This window comes from Erythrolamprus reginae, chromosome 3 (assembly GCF_031021105.1).
Source record: "Erythrolamprus reginae isolate rEryReg1 chromosome 3, rEryReg1.hap1, whole genome shotgun sequence".
NCBI lineage: Eukaryota > Metazoa > Chordata > Lepidosauria > Squamata > Dipsadidae > Erythrolamprus > Erythrolamprus reginae.
The window spans coordinates 40,120,902-40,136,067 of NC_091952.1; the positions used below are offsets into that span (position 1 = coordinate 40,120,902).

The window sequence follows — 15,166 nt, forward strand, 5'->3', positions numbered from 1 at the left end:
TATCAATCTAGCATGTTTAAGATGGAAAAATCACAAAACGTCCTTCTTAAATTCAGCAAAACAATTGGGTACCGTATTTTTCAGACTATAAGGTACATCAAGATTTTGAAGAGATAAAAAAAATTTTTTGCCCTCCCTGGCCCCTAGGAGCACTCTGCAGGTCTCTCAAACTCTCTCTGTGTTCCGTTTTTCCAAAAAACGGGCTGTGCAGAGAGTTTGGAAAGCCTGCAGAGTGTTCCTGGGAGCTGAAGAGAGCAAAAACAGCCCCATTTTTGTGAAGAACAGGTCAATTTTTCACTCGTTTTTATCCTCCCCGCCTTCCAGGATCACTCTACAGGCTTCCAAAACCTTCTGCACACCTTTGCAAAAGATGGGCCAGTTTTTCACCTCCCAAATTCCCCATGTATCGTTTTTGACCTCCCCAGCTCCTAGGAGCAATTGCAGGCCTTCCAAACCCTCTGTACACCCCATTTTTGCAAAAACGGGACACACAGGGTGGGGGATTTGGAAACTGTATTTGGTGTAAAAGACATACCAACATTTCTATCCTCTTTTGGGTGTGCGTGTCTTATATTCCCAAAAATATGGTACATTATAAACAGTGGGTAGATCTTGAAATATTGGAATCTACGAACTTCATGGCTTATCTTGGAAAGATGCCATGACAGTTTAATACATGAAATTCTACAATACAGTGAACAATTTTAGTTTCCTTACAGAAAAAGAGAATTAAATACGCCTGCTCATGAATGTTATTAAATGACATGAATCTTCTACAATTTAACCAACATGTACTGAGATACTAACTTTATCTTCCCCAACACAACATTCTTTACAGGTATTGGACTTCAGGTTCAATAAATCCCATAGACAGTTATGTCACTGGTTATCTAATCGGGGGGAAATATGAAAACTGAAAACCAATGTATCTAGAGGGCACCTGAACACGAAAGCCTGGACTAGATTATAACTGTTTCGAGTCATGAGTGGTATGTGTAATTTATTCACTAAAGCACCTTTAAAACAAAATATATAAAGCCATCAACATTTATGCTGAGAAGAGTGTGTCAGAGTTGGGATAAAAAAAATAAACCACCTGATTTGTTAAAAGATCCAATAAGAAGTTTTGGAAAAATCTTTGAACAGAACATTTTAATCTGTTTAGGCCCTCTGACCAATTCGTAAACATTCTGCTCTGCATCCATAAGTTACCAAAATTAGTAAGCGAAAAAGCCAATGAGTCATTATGTGAACAAATCTGGGATCTTCCTTTTACAGCACAAGAACAACATCTTTCAGTCATGTGTCCATTTCAGGAATGATGGAAAACATGAAAATGAAAACAAAAAAGATCTTCAATGCCAGAGTACAAAGGGTAAAAAGAACAGTCAGGCTTATTTATATTATATTTTATTTACATAGTTCTGCCTGATTATGAAATGGTCCACTTATTCTGTCACAATATGTAAAAAGCCTAGAGGTACTCAAATAGCAATGGTAGGGAAATCCAGTATTGGGCTGCAGCCAGCATGGCCAGGTGTAGTTGCGACTGGAAAAATGGAGCTGGGCGCACAGCTTCAGCTTTGGCGGGTACACGCGTTGGCGTGAGATTCAGCTCCTACGCATGCACAGGAAGCCAAATCTCACGCGAGAATTCTTGCACGAGATTCAGTTCTGTGCATGCACCGGAAACTGAACCTTGAGCCGACCCGTGCATGCGCCTGCCGCCAGGAGGGCACCGGTAGTGCTGGCGACGGGCAGCCCTTCCCTGGTGAAATTGTTCAGATAATACAGAGGAGGAATGGGAACATTAAACGGAGAGAACAGGCTTTCCAAGCAGCTTTGCTTCATGATAAAAAGAGAGAACAATCTGCTCGTTAGATGCTTAAAATCATATCAATATAGAGTATCTTTTTGAGAAAGTTCCATCAAAACAAAGTCCTCCATATTCCAGGAAAGATTGAGATCATTCTGAGATCCCAAATTGGAAAGGCTAACGTAGATTTCTAAAAATATCGCCGTGATATTGTGGAAAAGCCAAATAGCCTGAATTCCAAAGTGCGGGAATATAAATTTTGAATGATGCATTGAGGTTTCTGTTTTCCAAAGTACAAAATAACAACGAAAAAAATGTACTGAATGCAGAGTTCCCTTTTAGAGTGCGTTTGTATCTACTGCTGTTACGGAGGCTGGAGTGGAGGACCGGGAAGTGGCTGTGGATGTTTTTTCCAGAGCTGGACTTGCAACTCCATCGACTGCATTGAGGGTGGCGGCTGAAGGCCGACTGGCTGATAAGGACACTGGCTTAACTTGGCTGTGCAGGCCTTGCCCACAGATTCGGTGGTGTCTCTCCCAATCTTTGTGCTGGCAGAAGGAGCCGCAATAACGAGCGATGTTGCATCCACTGCACGTCTCGCTGGCTTTGCGGCCACAATTCCAGCAGCTCTGAAAAACCAAAGAACAAACTTTCAAAATACTGCCAAAATACTGTTCTTAAGGTAGCACTTCAATACCACTAGTAAGAAAGCTCTTTGTATAATTAAATTCGAATGTTGTCCAGAATAACATAGAACAGTTTGTCAAATGGCAACCTAGCTATAATTACATCAGCTGTCATTGCCATATGACAGTCTTTCCCAACCTTGGCCACTTGAAGATATTTGGACTTCAACTCCCAGAATCCCCCATCCAGCATTCGCTGGCTGGGGAATTCTGGGAGTTGAAGTCCAAATATCTTCAAGTGGCCAAGGTTGGGAAACACTGCCATATGATACGTTCATAGATTTGTGAAATTACATTTCCATGAAGGTGTTCCTAGCAATCCCAACAATTAATTTAATTTAATTTATTAAATTTATAAGCCACTCAACTCCTTCTGGACCCTGGATGGCATACAACAGACAAAAACAGTTAAAACCCCTGAAATAAAAACATTCAAATTCTTCTTGGCCGGAGGTAGGTGGTAATGCTCAATGGCCCCAGGCCTGCTAGTAGAGCCAGGTTTTCATGGCTTTCTGGAAGGCCAGGAGGATGGGGGTGGTACAGATTTCTGGAGGCAGCTGGTTCTAGAGAGCCGGTGCCACTACAGAGAAGGCTCTGCCCCGCAGTCCCACCAATTGGCATTGTTTGGCCGATGCGGCCCAGAGAAGGTCAACCCTGTGGCCCTAATCGATCGCAGGTAAGTATGAGGCAGAAGAAGGTTCCGTATGTAGTCTGGCCCTATGCCATGTATAGGGCTTTATAGGTGATAACCTTACATTGCATCTGGAGACAAATTGGAAGCCAGTGCGGCTCACGGATGCTTTTCAAAGGTAGCCCCATGTAGAGCACATTGCAAGTCGAGCCGCAAGGTGAAAAGGGCACAAGTGACTGTGAGAAAAGACTTCTGATCCAAATAGGGCCACAACTGGTGCTGCAACTGGTGCACTAGGCAAACTAGGTGAATAAGGTTTTTCCTTGGCACAAATATAATCAGCAACAGTCAGTGAGAATCTCCACAGACAAATTAGATTAATTTGAAACATAAAAAGGAGTGATGAAATTCTAAAAAAAATACCAGGCAATTTCCCTCCTCCCGCAAACAAACCCAAAATTACTTCATCTTTAAGGTGATGTCCAAGAGTTTCCCAAAACACCAGATATTTCTGCTTAGTCCTCACCTCTGTAGACTCTTCTTGCTCATTAATCACTAGGAAAGCGTCTTCAGTAGCTTGGCGTTTGGCATCAGCAATGGTCTGCTCCATTCTAGCCCTTTCTGATGCTATCATTTCAAATGCTTTCTGCTCAGCCTCTGCTACTGCTTTTTGGACTTCAGACATAGCCTGGCGTTTGACTTCATTCACAGCTTCTTCTGAAAGAAAACAAAGGTTGTACATCAAGCAGATTCATGATGGAAAGTAAAATGTAATCTCTGAAGAAGGAAATTACAATAAACTCTATAATAAAAGCCCAAAGTCACAGATAACTTACTTACTTACTTACTTACTTACTTACTTACTTACTTACTTACTTACTTACTTACTTTATTTATTTATTTATTTATTTTATTTTATTTTATTTTATTTTATTTGATTTGATTTGTATGCTGCCCCTCTCCGCAGACTCGGGGCGGCTAACAACAACAATAAAACAACATGAAACAAATCTAATATTAAAAATGACTAAAAACCCTTATTAAAACGAAACATACATACAAACATACCATGCATAAATTGTATAGGCCTGAGAGGGGGAAGGAATATCTCAGTTCCCCCATGGCTGACGACAAAGGTGGGTTTTAAGGAGTTTACGAAAGGCAGGGAGGGTGGGGGCAATTCTAATCTCTGTAGGGAGCTGGTTCCAGAGGGTCGGGGCCACCACAGAGAAGGCTCTTCCCCTGTGTCCCGCCAACTGACATTGTTTGGTCGACGGGACCCGGAGAAGGCCAACTCTGTGGGACCTAATCAGTCGCTGGGATTCGTGCGGCAGAAGGCGGTTCCGGAGATATTCTGGTCCGATGCCATGAAGTTTTCTCTGAAGGGTTCCTGAACTTAAGGATCATCTTCATTTTACTATTTAGAATATTTGAGCTATTTGGAAACTGAGTGGAAAACCTTTTACACAAGTTACTGGAAAACAAGTAAAACAGGGCAGGGAAGTCAAGCTTAGGGAAAGAAAAATAACACAACAGCACCTTAAAACTCATCATTAATTGGTTCCAGGAGGCACCATGAGTACAAAAAATGATGAGTACCAAACAATATTTTTCCCCATAAGGAATAATATAGTGAGTCACAAGGCAGCTGACCAACAAGTTCTAGCTTGCGTTGAGTACCATACAAACAATGAGCATCAAAATGACTTAAATACAATATTAGATGAGTTTCAAAGCAGTTGAGTACCAACGTATTACTGTAATTTAAAAACTTTCTGCTAAGGATAGGACCAGCAACCGCCTATTTTGAAGGCAAATACTCATAGAATTATTGTGGTTTTATAGTTATTTGTGGTAAATGGGCAGCTTTAAAAATGATTAAGCTCTGACCCATTTGAACAGGCATTCATTTTTGTCTTTAGCAAAGTAGCTGATAAAACTGCTGGGTTGATATGCAATCAATGGAAACACGCTTTCCCAAATGAACAGAGTGCTCAGGTTGACAAGGCAGTGTGCTTGCAAAGTGGAGCAGAAAAAGGCACCCTGAGACCATTTTGATCGTGTGTGTGTGTGTGTGTGTGTGTGTGTGTGTGTGTGTGTGTGTGTACGGAGGGCAATATCATCCAACAAAGATTCTGTAGAGATTCTCAATCATCTAGGTCCCGGTTGTCCCAAAGATCTTGTCTGTATTGCCTAGTTGTCTTGTCTTCAGAACAGGTAGGCAAATGTCTTTGTTGGATGTCCCAAAGGGACTTTTTTTTAGGAGGCAACTGAACTTTCTTCTTTCTTCTTTGAAGACATTTCACTTTTTGTCCAAGAAGCTTCTTCAGCTCTGCCAGGATAGTGGGGAAATGGAAGGATTTGAATGCAAGCGGTATAAATCCTTCCGTTTCCCCACTATCCTGTCGGAGCTGAAGTAGCTTCTTGGATAAGAAGTGAAACATCCTGAAAGAAAAAACAAAAAAGTTCAGTTGTCACCTAAAAAAGTACCCTTGGGACATTCAACAGGGACATTTGCCTGCCTGGTCTGAAGACAAGGCAACTAGGCAATACTGTACAGACAAGATCTTTCCACAACTACAACATTTTTTTAAGCTCAGCTTCAAAGTAATTAGAGCAAATGACTCAGATATAATCTATGAAAGGAGAGGAGTCAGTTCACTTATCAGAGAGGGAAGGTATGGGAAAAGTTCTTACAATAAATGAAATTAACTTATAAAACTTCATCCCCTCCTTATAAAAAGTTTGGAAGAGCAATTGTAATAGCACTTACATGCCACTCCATAGTGCTTTACAGCACTCTGAGCAGTTTACAATGTCAATATATTGCCCCCAACAACCAGGGTCCTCGTTTTACCAACCACAGAAGGATAGAAGGATGAGTCAACTTTCAACCAGTCAGGATTGAACTCCTGACTTTGGGCAGTTAGCATCCTAACCACTACGTCACCACAACTCTTGGAAAGTAATTGAAAAATGCCAAATTGTCCAAAGTTGTATAAAAATCTTTGTAGAAATTAAAACTCAAGCCTTTTTCAAGGGTTTTACTTTTTCTTGGTATCAATATTCTACTTCTCTTTCATTTACAGGTTTCATAACTACATTATCCATGTTACAGTTTTCATAATAATGCCAATGTCTAGGAGAAATATGTGGCCCATGTACTCTATTTTGACAGAGCTTTTTTTATTTAAAGATTTAGTTATTAATTATATATGATTAATGACTCTTCCCAAAAGATAAAGGCAAACCAATGATATGTACACATATCTTTTTGGTCAACATCTGAATTAGTTGTGAAACTATTTCTTATATAATTTAAAGTTCTCCTAAATTACTTGAAACATTTATCCATAGCTAGACAAACCTTAATGCCTATAGAATGTTGCAAAGACATTTGCAAAAAGCGTTTTTAAAAATTATACTTTTAACGTAAACCAAGATGTATTGATTTTTGTTTTCCATTTGTCCCCTCTTCTTTGTCTCTTCAGGACAGGACCATTTTCCTTTTTTGGCTATGTCTTTTCTAAAACAGAGTGGGTGTTGCCACTGCCACCAGTTACCCAGGAAATCTCCAGTTTGAATATACTAGGATGAATCTTGGACCTCATGCCAACATCTCAGAGCAGCTGCTTCCCTGTTCAGTTGTAATTCAGATCTACCTCTGCTATTTATTTGCAATTTTTTATTTACTCTAACTTTCTAGATATCCTCTCTTTAGGTCAGTGATAGGAATCTGTACTTTCCAGATACTTCTAAACAAAATAATGTCTCATAGCAATGTACTGAAACAGGCTTCTTTACTTACCAGCCTTTTTCCATATCTCTTCTGTGACATAACCTGCTGTTCCTGGCCTGCTACTGCTTTCCCGTTGAGATTCTGCAGAAGGAAGACGGATGGCAATAATATTAAGCATGGAAATCAAGCCCTGCCAAGCTAAAAAATTTATATTCAGCATCTGTGTAGCAAGAGAACAGGAGGAATTAATCACTAAAACCAAACCAAGAGATATTTGCAGTTAAACAGTGTTCAACAATGTCAAAACGATGGATGATCCCTTTTAATTTTAATTTAATTTAATCACGGCATAATTTTTTGCGCAACATAATTTTCATCTTTAAAAACCACAACATAATCTTTGCTAATAGTGCCTTGTATTTTAAGGAGTCAGTTGACAATGTTTCTTACCGATTACTGTATATTCCCAATCCCAAATAATATGGCAATTAGATGTAAAATTTGCATATTTTAAATTTGAAAACAATGCTTTTATTTTACCCAGACATAGGCATACTTCACCTCTACATCATCTCTCATATTTCTTTTCCCTGAGAGTCTGTACACAAGATAGAATACAAACATAAAAGTTCCACCTTAAAAAATAGTGTAAAGTAAAGGCAGCACTGTGGAAGAGGGTATTTTTTGTCTGTAGCTCAAAATATTAGAATTCAACTCATATAAATCCTTATTAGCCAAAGTAGGAGAAATGGCATTTATTCGGAAACAACATACATTATTAGCTAACGCTATGAGGACAATCGAAAGGCATATTTGGCACAGTGTTGTAGAAAGAATGGAATGGATTTTTAGTTTAGCAAAGCATTTTAAAAGTTCCATTAAACCTGTACATTATGCTCAAGGACTGCACAGATGCTGCTGATAGAAAATCTGGCCTCCAGATTACCATTCATCAAATATAGAATGCATTCAATATGTATACTAATAGCAAACTCATTTCCTAAGTGTGGATTTTTACACAGCCAAAATGCTTAAATGCTCAGAGAAATCCCCAAGCTTGAACTGACCTAACTGGATGCTAGAAACATTATGACAAAGTACTGGCAGGCTGAAGAAAAAAGCACAGCGGAAATGGAACTGGAGCAACTTGAAAACTGTTTTAGCTAATGGTTTGGAAACCTAGACAAAAGCCCAATTCAAAGCATTATACTGTATTGCAAACCCAACTTGGTTGATTATTTATTCATTCATTCAATGTATAGCCTATCTTTCTGTATTCAAGTCAGCCAACAGAATTAACTATCGTTTTAAATAAAGAGGCGGGGGGAATAGAATATTCATGTTTATCATTGAAAAATTTACTCTGAATCTAAAGCCAAGAAGTAGCTTGAAATATGAAATGCCTTTATTTTACACTACTTCTGAAGCTGGACCTACCCCCACTCCCCCCAATCTGATGCAATGTGCTAATTCAGGCACCAACACTTAAACTAAGTGTCCATCCCAAAGAAATGGCCAGCTGGAAACAATTTAGAGGGAAAAGGAATTTAACAAAGCAGGTCTCCCTCCAAGGTTGATGAATGACATCTGCTTCCTATCACAACTTCCTCTGAGGCTACCTGGTTCCCACCCCTGCTGTATCTTATCTTTTAGATTATTAGCTTCTGGTACCAATTATATGCAAGTCACTTTGAAAAACTTTTTGGATGTTAGATCCAAAAATGTATAGAGTTTTTTTTGTGTGACTGCCAAACCTCTGTAACGATGCAAATGTTACAAATAAATTAGGTATTGTGTCTTCACAAAATATCAGATTATATCCTTTCCAACTTCATTATGATTTTGAAGGGAGAGTAAAATAGGGAGGAGGGGGGAATGTACATGTCACTTCTGGATTCAGTTCTCAGGGCTAATTTGCACTTCCTTTTGGGAAAGTGAAATTGAAGCCAAACTGCATCAATACCATGAGAACACCCATGATTGAATTCATAGTAAGGTGTTGCAAATCAATGGGGAAGATTCAAAAGCATCATTATGCTTAAAATGTTGCTGAAATGTTAGTAGAGAGTGCAGAGCATTTTGTTCTACTTCGGAATGTTGAAGAAGTTTAGAATCGTAATTGATTCATTATTTTTGCCTCGAATTTTGTAAACATTAGCTTGAAATCTGCTCTTTAATCTTAAGAGAGATAGAATCCAAAAAGGGAGGTCCAAGATACTTTATAATGTTCTATATTTATTGATAACAGTGTGCTCTTTAACTCCACAAATGTGTTTAAGCTTACAGAGAGCGCTGTAAAGGAAACATAGAAGTCTGACGGCAGAAAAAGATCTCATGGTCCATCTAGTCTGCCCTTATACTATTTTCTGTATTTTATCTTAGGATGGATATATGTTTATCCCAGGCATGTTTAAATTCAGTTACTGTGGATTTATCTACCACGTCTGCTGGAAGTTTGTTCCAAGGATCTACTACTCTTTCAGTAAAATAATATTTTCTCATGTTGCTTTTGATCTTTCCCCCAACTAACTTCAGATTGTGTCCCCTTGTCCTTGTGTTCACTTTCCTATTAAAAACACTTCCCTCCTGGACCTTATTTAACCCTTTAACATATTTAAATGTTTCGATCATGTCCCCCCTTTTCCTTCTGTCCTCCAGACTATACAGATTGAGTTCATTAAGTCTTTCCTGATACGTTTTATGCTTAAAACCTTCCACCATTCTTGCAGCCCGTCTTTGGACCGTTCAATGTTGTCAATATCTTTTTGTAGGTGAGGTCTCCAGAACTGAACACTGTATTCCAAATGTGGTCTCACCAGCACTCTATATAGCGGGATCATAATCTTCCTCTTCCTGCTTGTTATACCTCTAGCTATGCAGCCAAGCATCCTACTTGGTTTCCCTACCGCCTGACTGCACGGAATACAAAATATTTTTCTTCATTCTTTTATTCAGACAAAAATCTAGATTGGTGTTTCTCAATTCCCCAAATTCCCCAGCTAAAAGTTGCCAAGGTTGAGAAACACTGATCTAGAGTACAGTAATACAAAGCCATTGCCTTAAATTCAGGGCCCCCATGCATACCGCTGTTGACAGTGTCTGAGCTCGCAGGACTATGCTGACGCAAGGCTGAATCACTCCCTCCTTTCCGCGGCTCGGTGGGCTCACTGCATCTTCGTTTCCAGTAATTGAGCTCTTCCCTGTCAGCTTCTTGACAACGGCGGAGGACAGCCATGGAACGCCTGGTCTTTTCTACCATTTCCATAATACAATTCAATGCCTTTGACAGGGAAAAGAAGAGGACATCTTGAAACACGTCGGCTTCACAAAGGACAGTAAGCAGAGTTTTCCTGCACAGTTGCCTATGTATGAGGTTTTGTTATGCTTCACTATCCATCCTGCAGGGACAGATTCTGGAATATCCGATGAGCTACCTCCCAATAATTAATTTAGTCTGTATAAATGGTGCTAAAAATGAGGATTTCTTTATAAAACAGGTATTATACAGGACCATTTGAAACATAGGCAAGATCATATGGTATCAATCAATCAGAATAAGAGCCAGGGTGGCACAGTGCAGGTTCCTTCATCTAACTGCTAGCTGTAGTTCAGCAGTTCAAATATACATGGTATGCTTGTATGTATGAGTGGTTTTTTAAATTGGGGTTTTTTAGATTATTTTTAATATTAGATTTGTTTTTTTATATTGTTGTTAGCCGCCCCGAGTCTTCAGGGAGGGGCGGCATACAAATCTAATAAGTAAGTAAGTAAGTAAGTAAGTAAGTAAGTAGGTAGGTAGGTAGGTAGGTAGGTAGGTCGGTCAGTCAGTCAGTCAGTCAGTCAGTCAGTCAGTCAGTCAATCAATCAATCTCTCCACTGGCTCAAGGTTGACCCATCCTTCCATCCTTCTGAATGGGTAAAACGAGGACCCAGATTGTTGGGGACAATATGCTGATTCTATAAACCACTTAGAGAAGGCTGTAAAAGCACTATGAAGCGGTATATAATTCTAAATGCTATTGCTGTTACTAAAGAGCTGGAAGGGACCTTGGAGGTCTTTTAGTCCAACCTCCTGCTCAGGCAGGAGACCTATACAATTTGAGATAAGTAGCTATTCAGTCTTTCCTAAAAACCTTCACTGATTAAGCAGCCACCACTTCGGAAAGCAAGCTGTTCCGCTGGTGAATTCTTCTCACTGTTAGGAAGTTTCTCCTTAATTCCAGGTTGCCTCTCTCTTTTCCCCCCAACCCCTCTCCCCATACAATTAATCAGCATGGCAGGAATCAAACCTAGAACCATGTATATGCATCACCCATGCTCTACCAGTAAGTTAAATCCTCTCTAGACTAAACAATCACCTAATCATACAGACATGTAGTTGGCTGTGTGCATACACAACTCAAAGATACAACACATGCTTTGTATGTCAAGAATCCAGATTTAATTCCAAATAAAAGGGTTCAGTAGAAAATGACAAGGTGGACCTCTGCCCAAGGTGCCGAAGAGCCTCTGCCAGAAATTTATCAGGTTACATGAACAACCTGAGTTATTGTAAGATTGGTTCTTGTCTATATAATTTTAATAGAATGTTATGATGCTCATGCTTAGGAGAGCAGTAGGACAGTCATATTTGTACACTGCTTTTTTTTTTCATCCCAGGTTCTTACATGATCCAGATGCTTCCATTCATCAGCCCATTCCCTCTCTGTTAGGCGATGATCCACCAGTTCATCCTGGTAGCCTCCATTTAATCCTGTTAGGAAATGCAAGGAAATATTAAAATCTGAAAATCGTATAGTCTAGAATCCTGACAGTGTGATACACAAAAAGGAGGAAAGGGTGAAAGAGATTATTTCTGTCAACATATAGAAATGTAAATACATATTGGATTTACAAAACCTTGGCCATCTGTAAGATCAGTAAGGAACATCAAATTTTGCTATGAAATAACAGAAACCACTATATGGTTTCTGCGGAGAGGGGCGGCATACAAATCTAAATAAATAAATAAATAAATAAATAATAACAAATAAATAAATATGATATTTAGTTCTGCATCCTAACATGCTTAATCTCTGCTAAAATTTGACAAATTTATTTTATTTATTTATTTTATTTATTGGATTTGTATGCCGCCCCTCTCCGTAGACTCGGGGCGGCTAACAACAGTAATAAAAACAGCATGTAACAATCCAATACTAAAACAACTAAAAAAAAACTTATTATAAAACCAAACATACATACAAACATACCATGCATAACATTGTAAATGCCTAGGGGGAAAGAATATCTCAGTTTCCCCATACCTGGCAGCAGAGGTGGGTTTTAAGAAGCTTACGAAAGGCAAGGAGGGTGGGGGCAATTCTAATCAATGGGGGGAGTTGGTTGCAGAGGGCCAGGGCCGCCACAGAGAAGGCTCTTCCCCTGGGTCCCGCCAAACGACATTGTTTAGTTGACGGGATCCGGAGAAGACCCACTCTGTGGGACCTAACTGGTCACTGAGATATGTGCAGCAGAAGGCGGTCCCTGAGATAGTCTGGTCCGGTGCCATATATCTTATATCTTATATTAGAGCAGGAATAACAGAATAAGAGTGTTGGAAGGGACTTTGGCAGTCTTTTAGTCCAACACCGATCTCTGGCAGGAAACTATATCATTTAAATCACTGTTGTCCAATCTCTTCTTAAATACTTCAAGTATTGGTGCATTCACAACTTCTGGAGGCAAAGCTGTTCACTGATTAACTGTTCTGTCAGAAAATTTCACCTTATTTCTAGGTTGCTTCATTCCTTAAATAATTTCCATCCATTGCTTCTTGCACTGCCTTCAAGTGTTTTATTTATTTGACTTTATTTGTTTTGGAGAATAGTTTGACTCCCTCTTCTTTGTGGCAGCCCCTGAGATATTGGAACACTGCAATCATGTCACCCCAATCCTTCTTTTCGTTAAACTAGGCATACCCAATTCCAGCAACTGTTCTTTATGTTTTAGCCTCCAGTCCCCTAAGCATCTTTGTTGCTCTTCTCTGTACTCTTTCTCAACATCATTTTTATATTGTGGCGATCAAAACTGGAGGCAGTATTTTGAGTGTGGTCTTACCAACGCATTATTGCATTGGTTGCCGATCAGTTTCCGGTCACAATTCAAAGTGTTGGTTATGACCTATAAAGCCCTTTATGGCACCGGACCAGATTATCTCAGGGACCGCCTTCTGCTGCACGAATCCCAGCGACCAGTTAGGTCCCACAGAGTGGGTCTTCTCCGGGTCCCGTCAACTAAACAATGTCGCTTGGCAGGACCCAGGAAAAGAGCCTTCTCTGTGGCAGCCCCGGCCCTCTGGAACCAACTCCCCCCAGAGATTAGAATTGCCCCCACCCTCCTTGCCTTTCATAAGCTTCTTAAAACCCACCTCTGCCGCCAGGCATGGGGGAAATGAGATACTCTTTCCCCCTAGGCTTTTACAATTTTATGCATGGTATGTCTGTATGTATGTTTGGTTTTATAATAAGGGTTTTTAACTGTTTTAATATTGGATTGTTATATGCTGTTTTTATTACTGTTGTTAGCTGCCCCAAGTCTATGGAGGGGGGCGGCATACAAATCCAATAAATAAAATAATAAATAAAAAATAAAAAATAGAAAATTAGAAAACAAATGCTGGTGATCAGCATTTGGACTGCAATTAGAGTACACTGGAAAATATAGGCATACTTGTCCTATGGAGCAGGTTTCATTACCTATACTATGTCTTTCCCGCAAATCCCTATGTTCCAGCATCTTGCTTGCATCTCTATATAAATGGGATGTTGCAATGTCTTCTAGGGTATAATGCTGGAGTGGAGGAGGTGTAGGATGAAATTGCCCAGCTGCGTTTATGATGGGCAACATGAGGGACGGACTATGCCGAGGTGCTGGGCTAATGGTGCAAACCCTTTTGGCAGGAGGCTCTGAAGGGATCGACTCTCTCTCAAAGTTATTCTCTTCCCTTCTGTAAGCAAGACAAGAAAAGAAAAATCTCCATTAGCATTCTGAGAATTATTGCATTACAGTGTTCCCTCGATTTTTGCGGGGGATGCGTTCCGAGACCACCCGCGATGCGGAAGTAAATACACAATTTTTGGCTATGGACAGTATCACAAGCCATCCCTTAAGACTTTAAACCCCTAAATTACCTTTTCCCATTCCCTTAACAACCATTGACTCACCATTATTACTGATACTCACCATTGAATAAGACATTTAGTGATCCTGATATTTATAAACATAATTATTTATTAACAATATTTTTTCTTTGTTATTTATTTGCAAAAATTATTAGTCTGGCGATGACATATGACGTCATCGGGCGGGAAAAACCGTGGTATAGAAACCCCCCCGCTAATTTTTACTTATTCTGAAGGCTTCTCCTCTTCCTCTCCTTTGAAAAGAGTCAACCCACCCACCCCCTGGGTTAATACTGACCTTTATATCTTCACCTGAAGCAAAGCTGACAAGCTCTTCAGCTATCTATCTTTCAGGCTGAAACTTGCAACTGAGCATGCACAGAAGTAAAAAATGCACGAGGGGATGCGCATGCGAGAGCGGTGTGAGCAGTTTGCATATGAAATGTTGCAATTCGAACCAATGGCGAAGATAAGTGGAACCCACCCCCCTTAATCTGTGTACCTTGATATCACCAGTGGCATATTTCTGAGTTATTTGAATCCTCTTACCTGTCTGGACTATGCCTCTTTCCATTTCCATTTACTTCCATTAGTAATTCCGAAGAGTCAGCTGGGGATGCCGTGTTTGTATTCAGCAGAATATGCTCATGTTGGGCCAAGTATTGAGAAGGGGTTTGCTTGGCTGCTCGAGCACAGTGCAACAATTCCCTCTGGAGGAGAGGAAGGTTGGCCTACAAAACAATGGTACAGTTACCCATTTAGGTTTTGAAGCTTTGGAGAAGCTGATGTTACTCTTTAGGTAAAGCAGCAAACCAAGCGTTTGAAACAGAGATTCTCCAAATACAAGCAACACTCAGCTATAGATGGTACTAATCTTCCTAAGGACTACTATGGCAAAATAATGTGACTTTCATTAGCACAGATAACACTTGTCATCAACTGAATGATCATTAGCAGCCATCGTGTTCTAGAGAGGACGAGTTGGAGAAAGAGGCTAAACCTCACGTAGCTCTACGGAAAAATAAACAAGATATTCTGTCCCTTGGAGACAGATGACCAAATAAGCTTCAGTGAACCACCTTATCAGATACAAGAGAAATCTGAATTTCAGTTTGCTTTCTGCTTGTGGTG

General features: G+C 39.9%; 1 protein-coding gene across 3 annotated transcripts in view; it reads right to left on the bottom strand.

Moving 5' to 3' along the window:
- Nucleotides 1–983: 983 nt before the first annotated feature.
- The window catches only part of CBFA2T2 (CBFA2/RUNX1 partner transcriptional co-repressor 2), a 116,016-nt gene continuing 101,833 nt past the window's right edge, over nucleotides 984–15,166 (bottom strand). For 2 of the 3 annotated variants that reach the window (XM_070744875.1, XM_070744872.1), the window contains exons 5-11: nucleotides 14,585–14,766; nucleotides 13,610–13,860; nucleotides 11,540–11,625; nucleotides 9,957–10,152; nucleotides 6,942–7,013; nucleotides 3,660–3,850; nucleotides 984–2,445 (exon numbers count right to left, since the gene is read on the bottom strand). In XM_070744875.1, the coding sequence (XP_070600976.1) occupies nucleotides 2,155–2,445; nucleotides 3,660–3,850; nucleotides 6,942–7,013; nucleotides 9,957–10,152; nucleotides 11,540–11,625; nucleotides 13,610–13,860; nucleotides 14,585–14,766 (1,269 nt within the window). In that variant the 3' untranslated portion in view covers nucleotides 984–2,154. The remainder of the gene's footprint in view (nucleotides 2,446–3,659; nucleotides 3,851–6,941; nucleotides 7,014–9,956; nucleotides 10,153–11,539; nucleotides 11,626–13,609; nucleotides 13,861–14,584; nucleotides 14,767–15,166) is intronic. The other variant, XM_070744874.1, reaches the window with a different exon arrangement.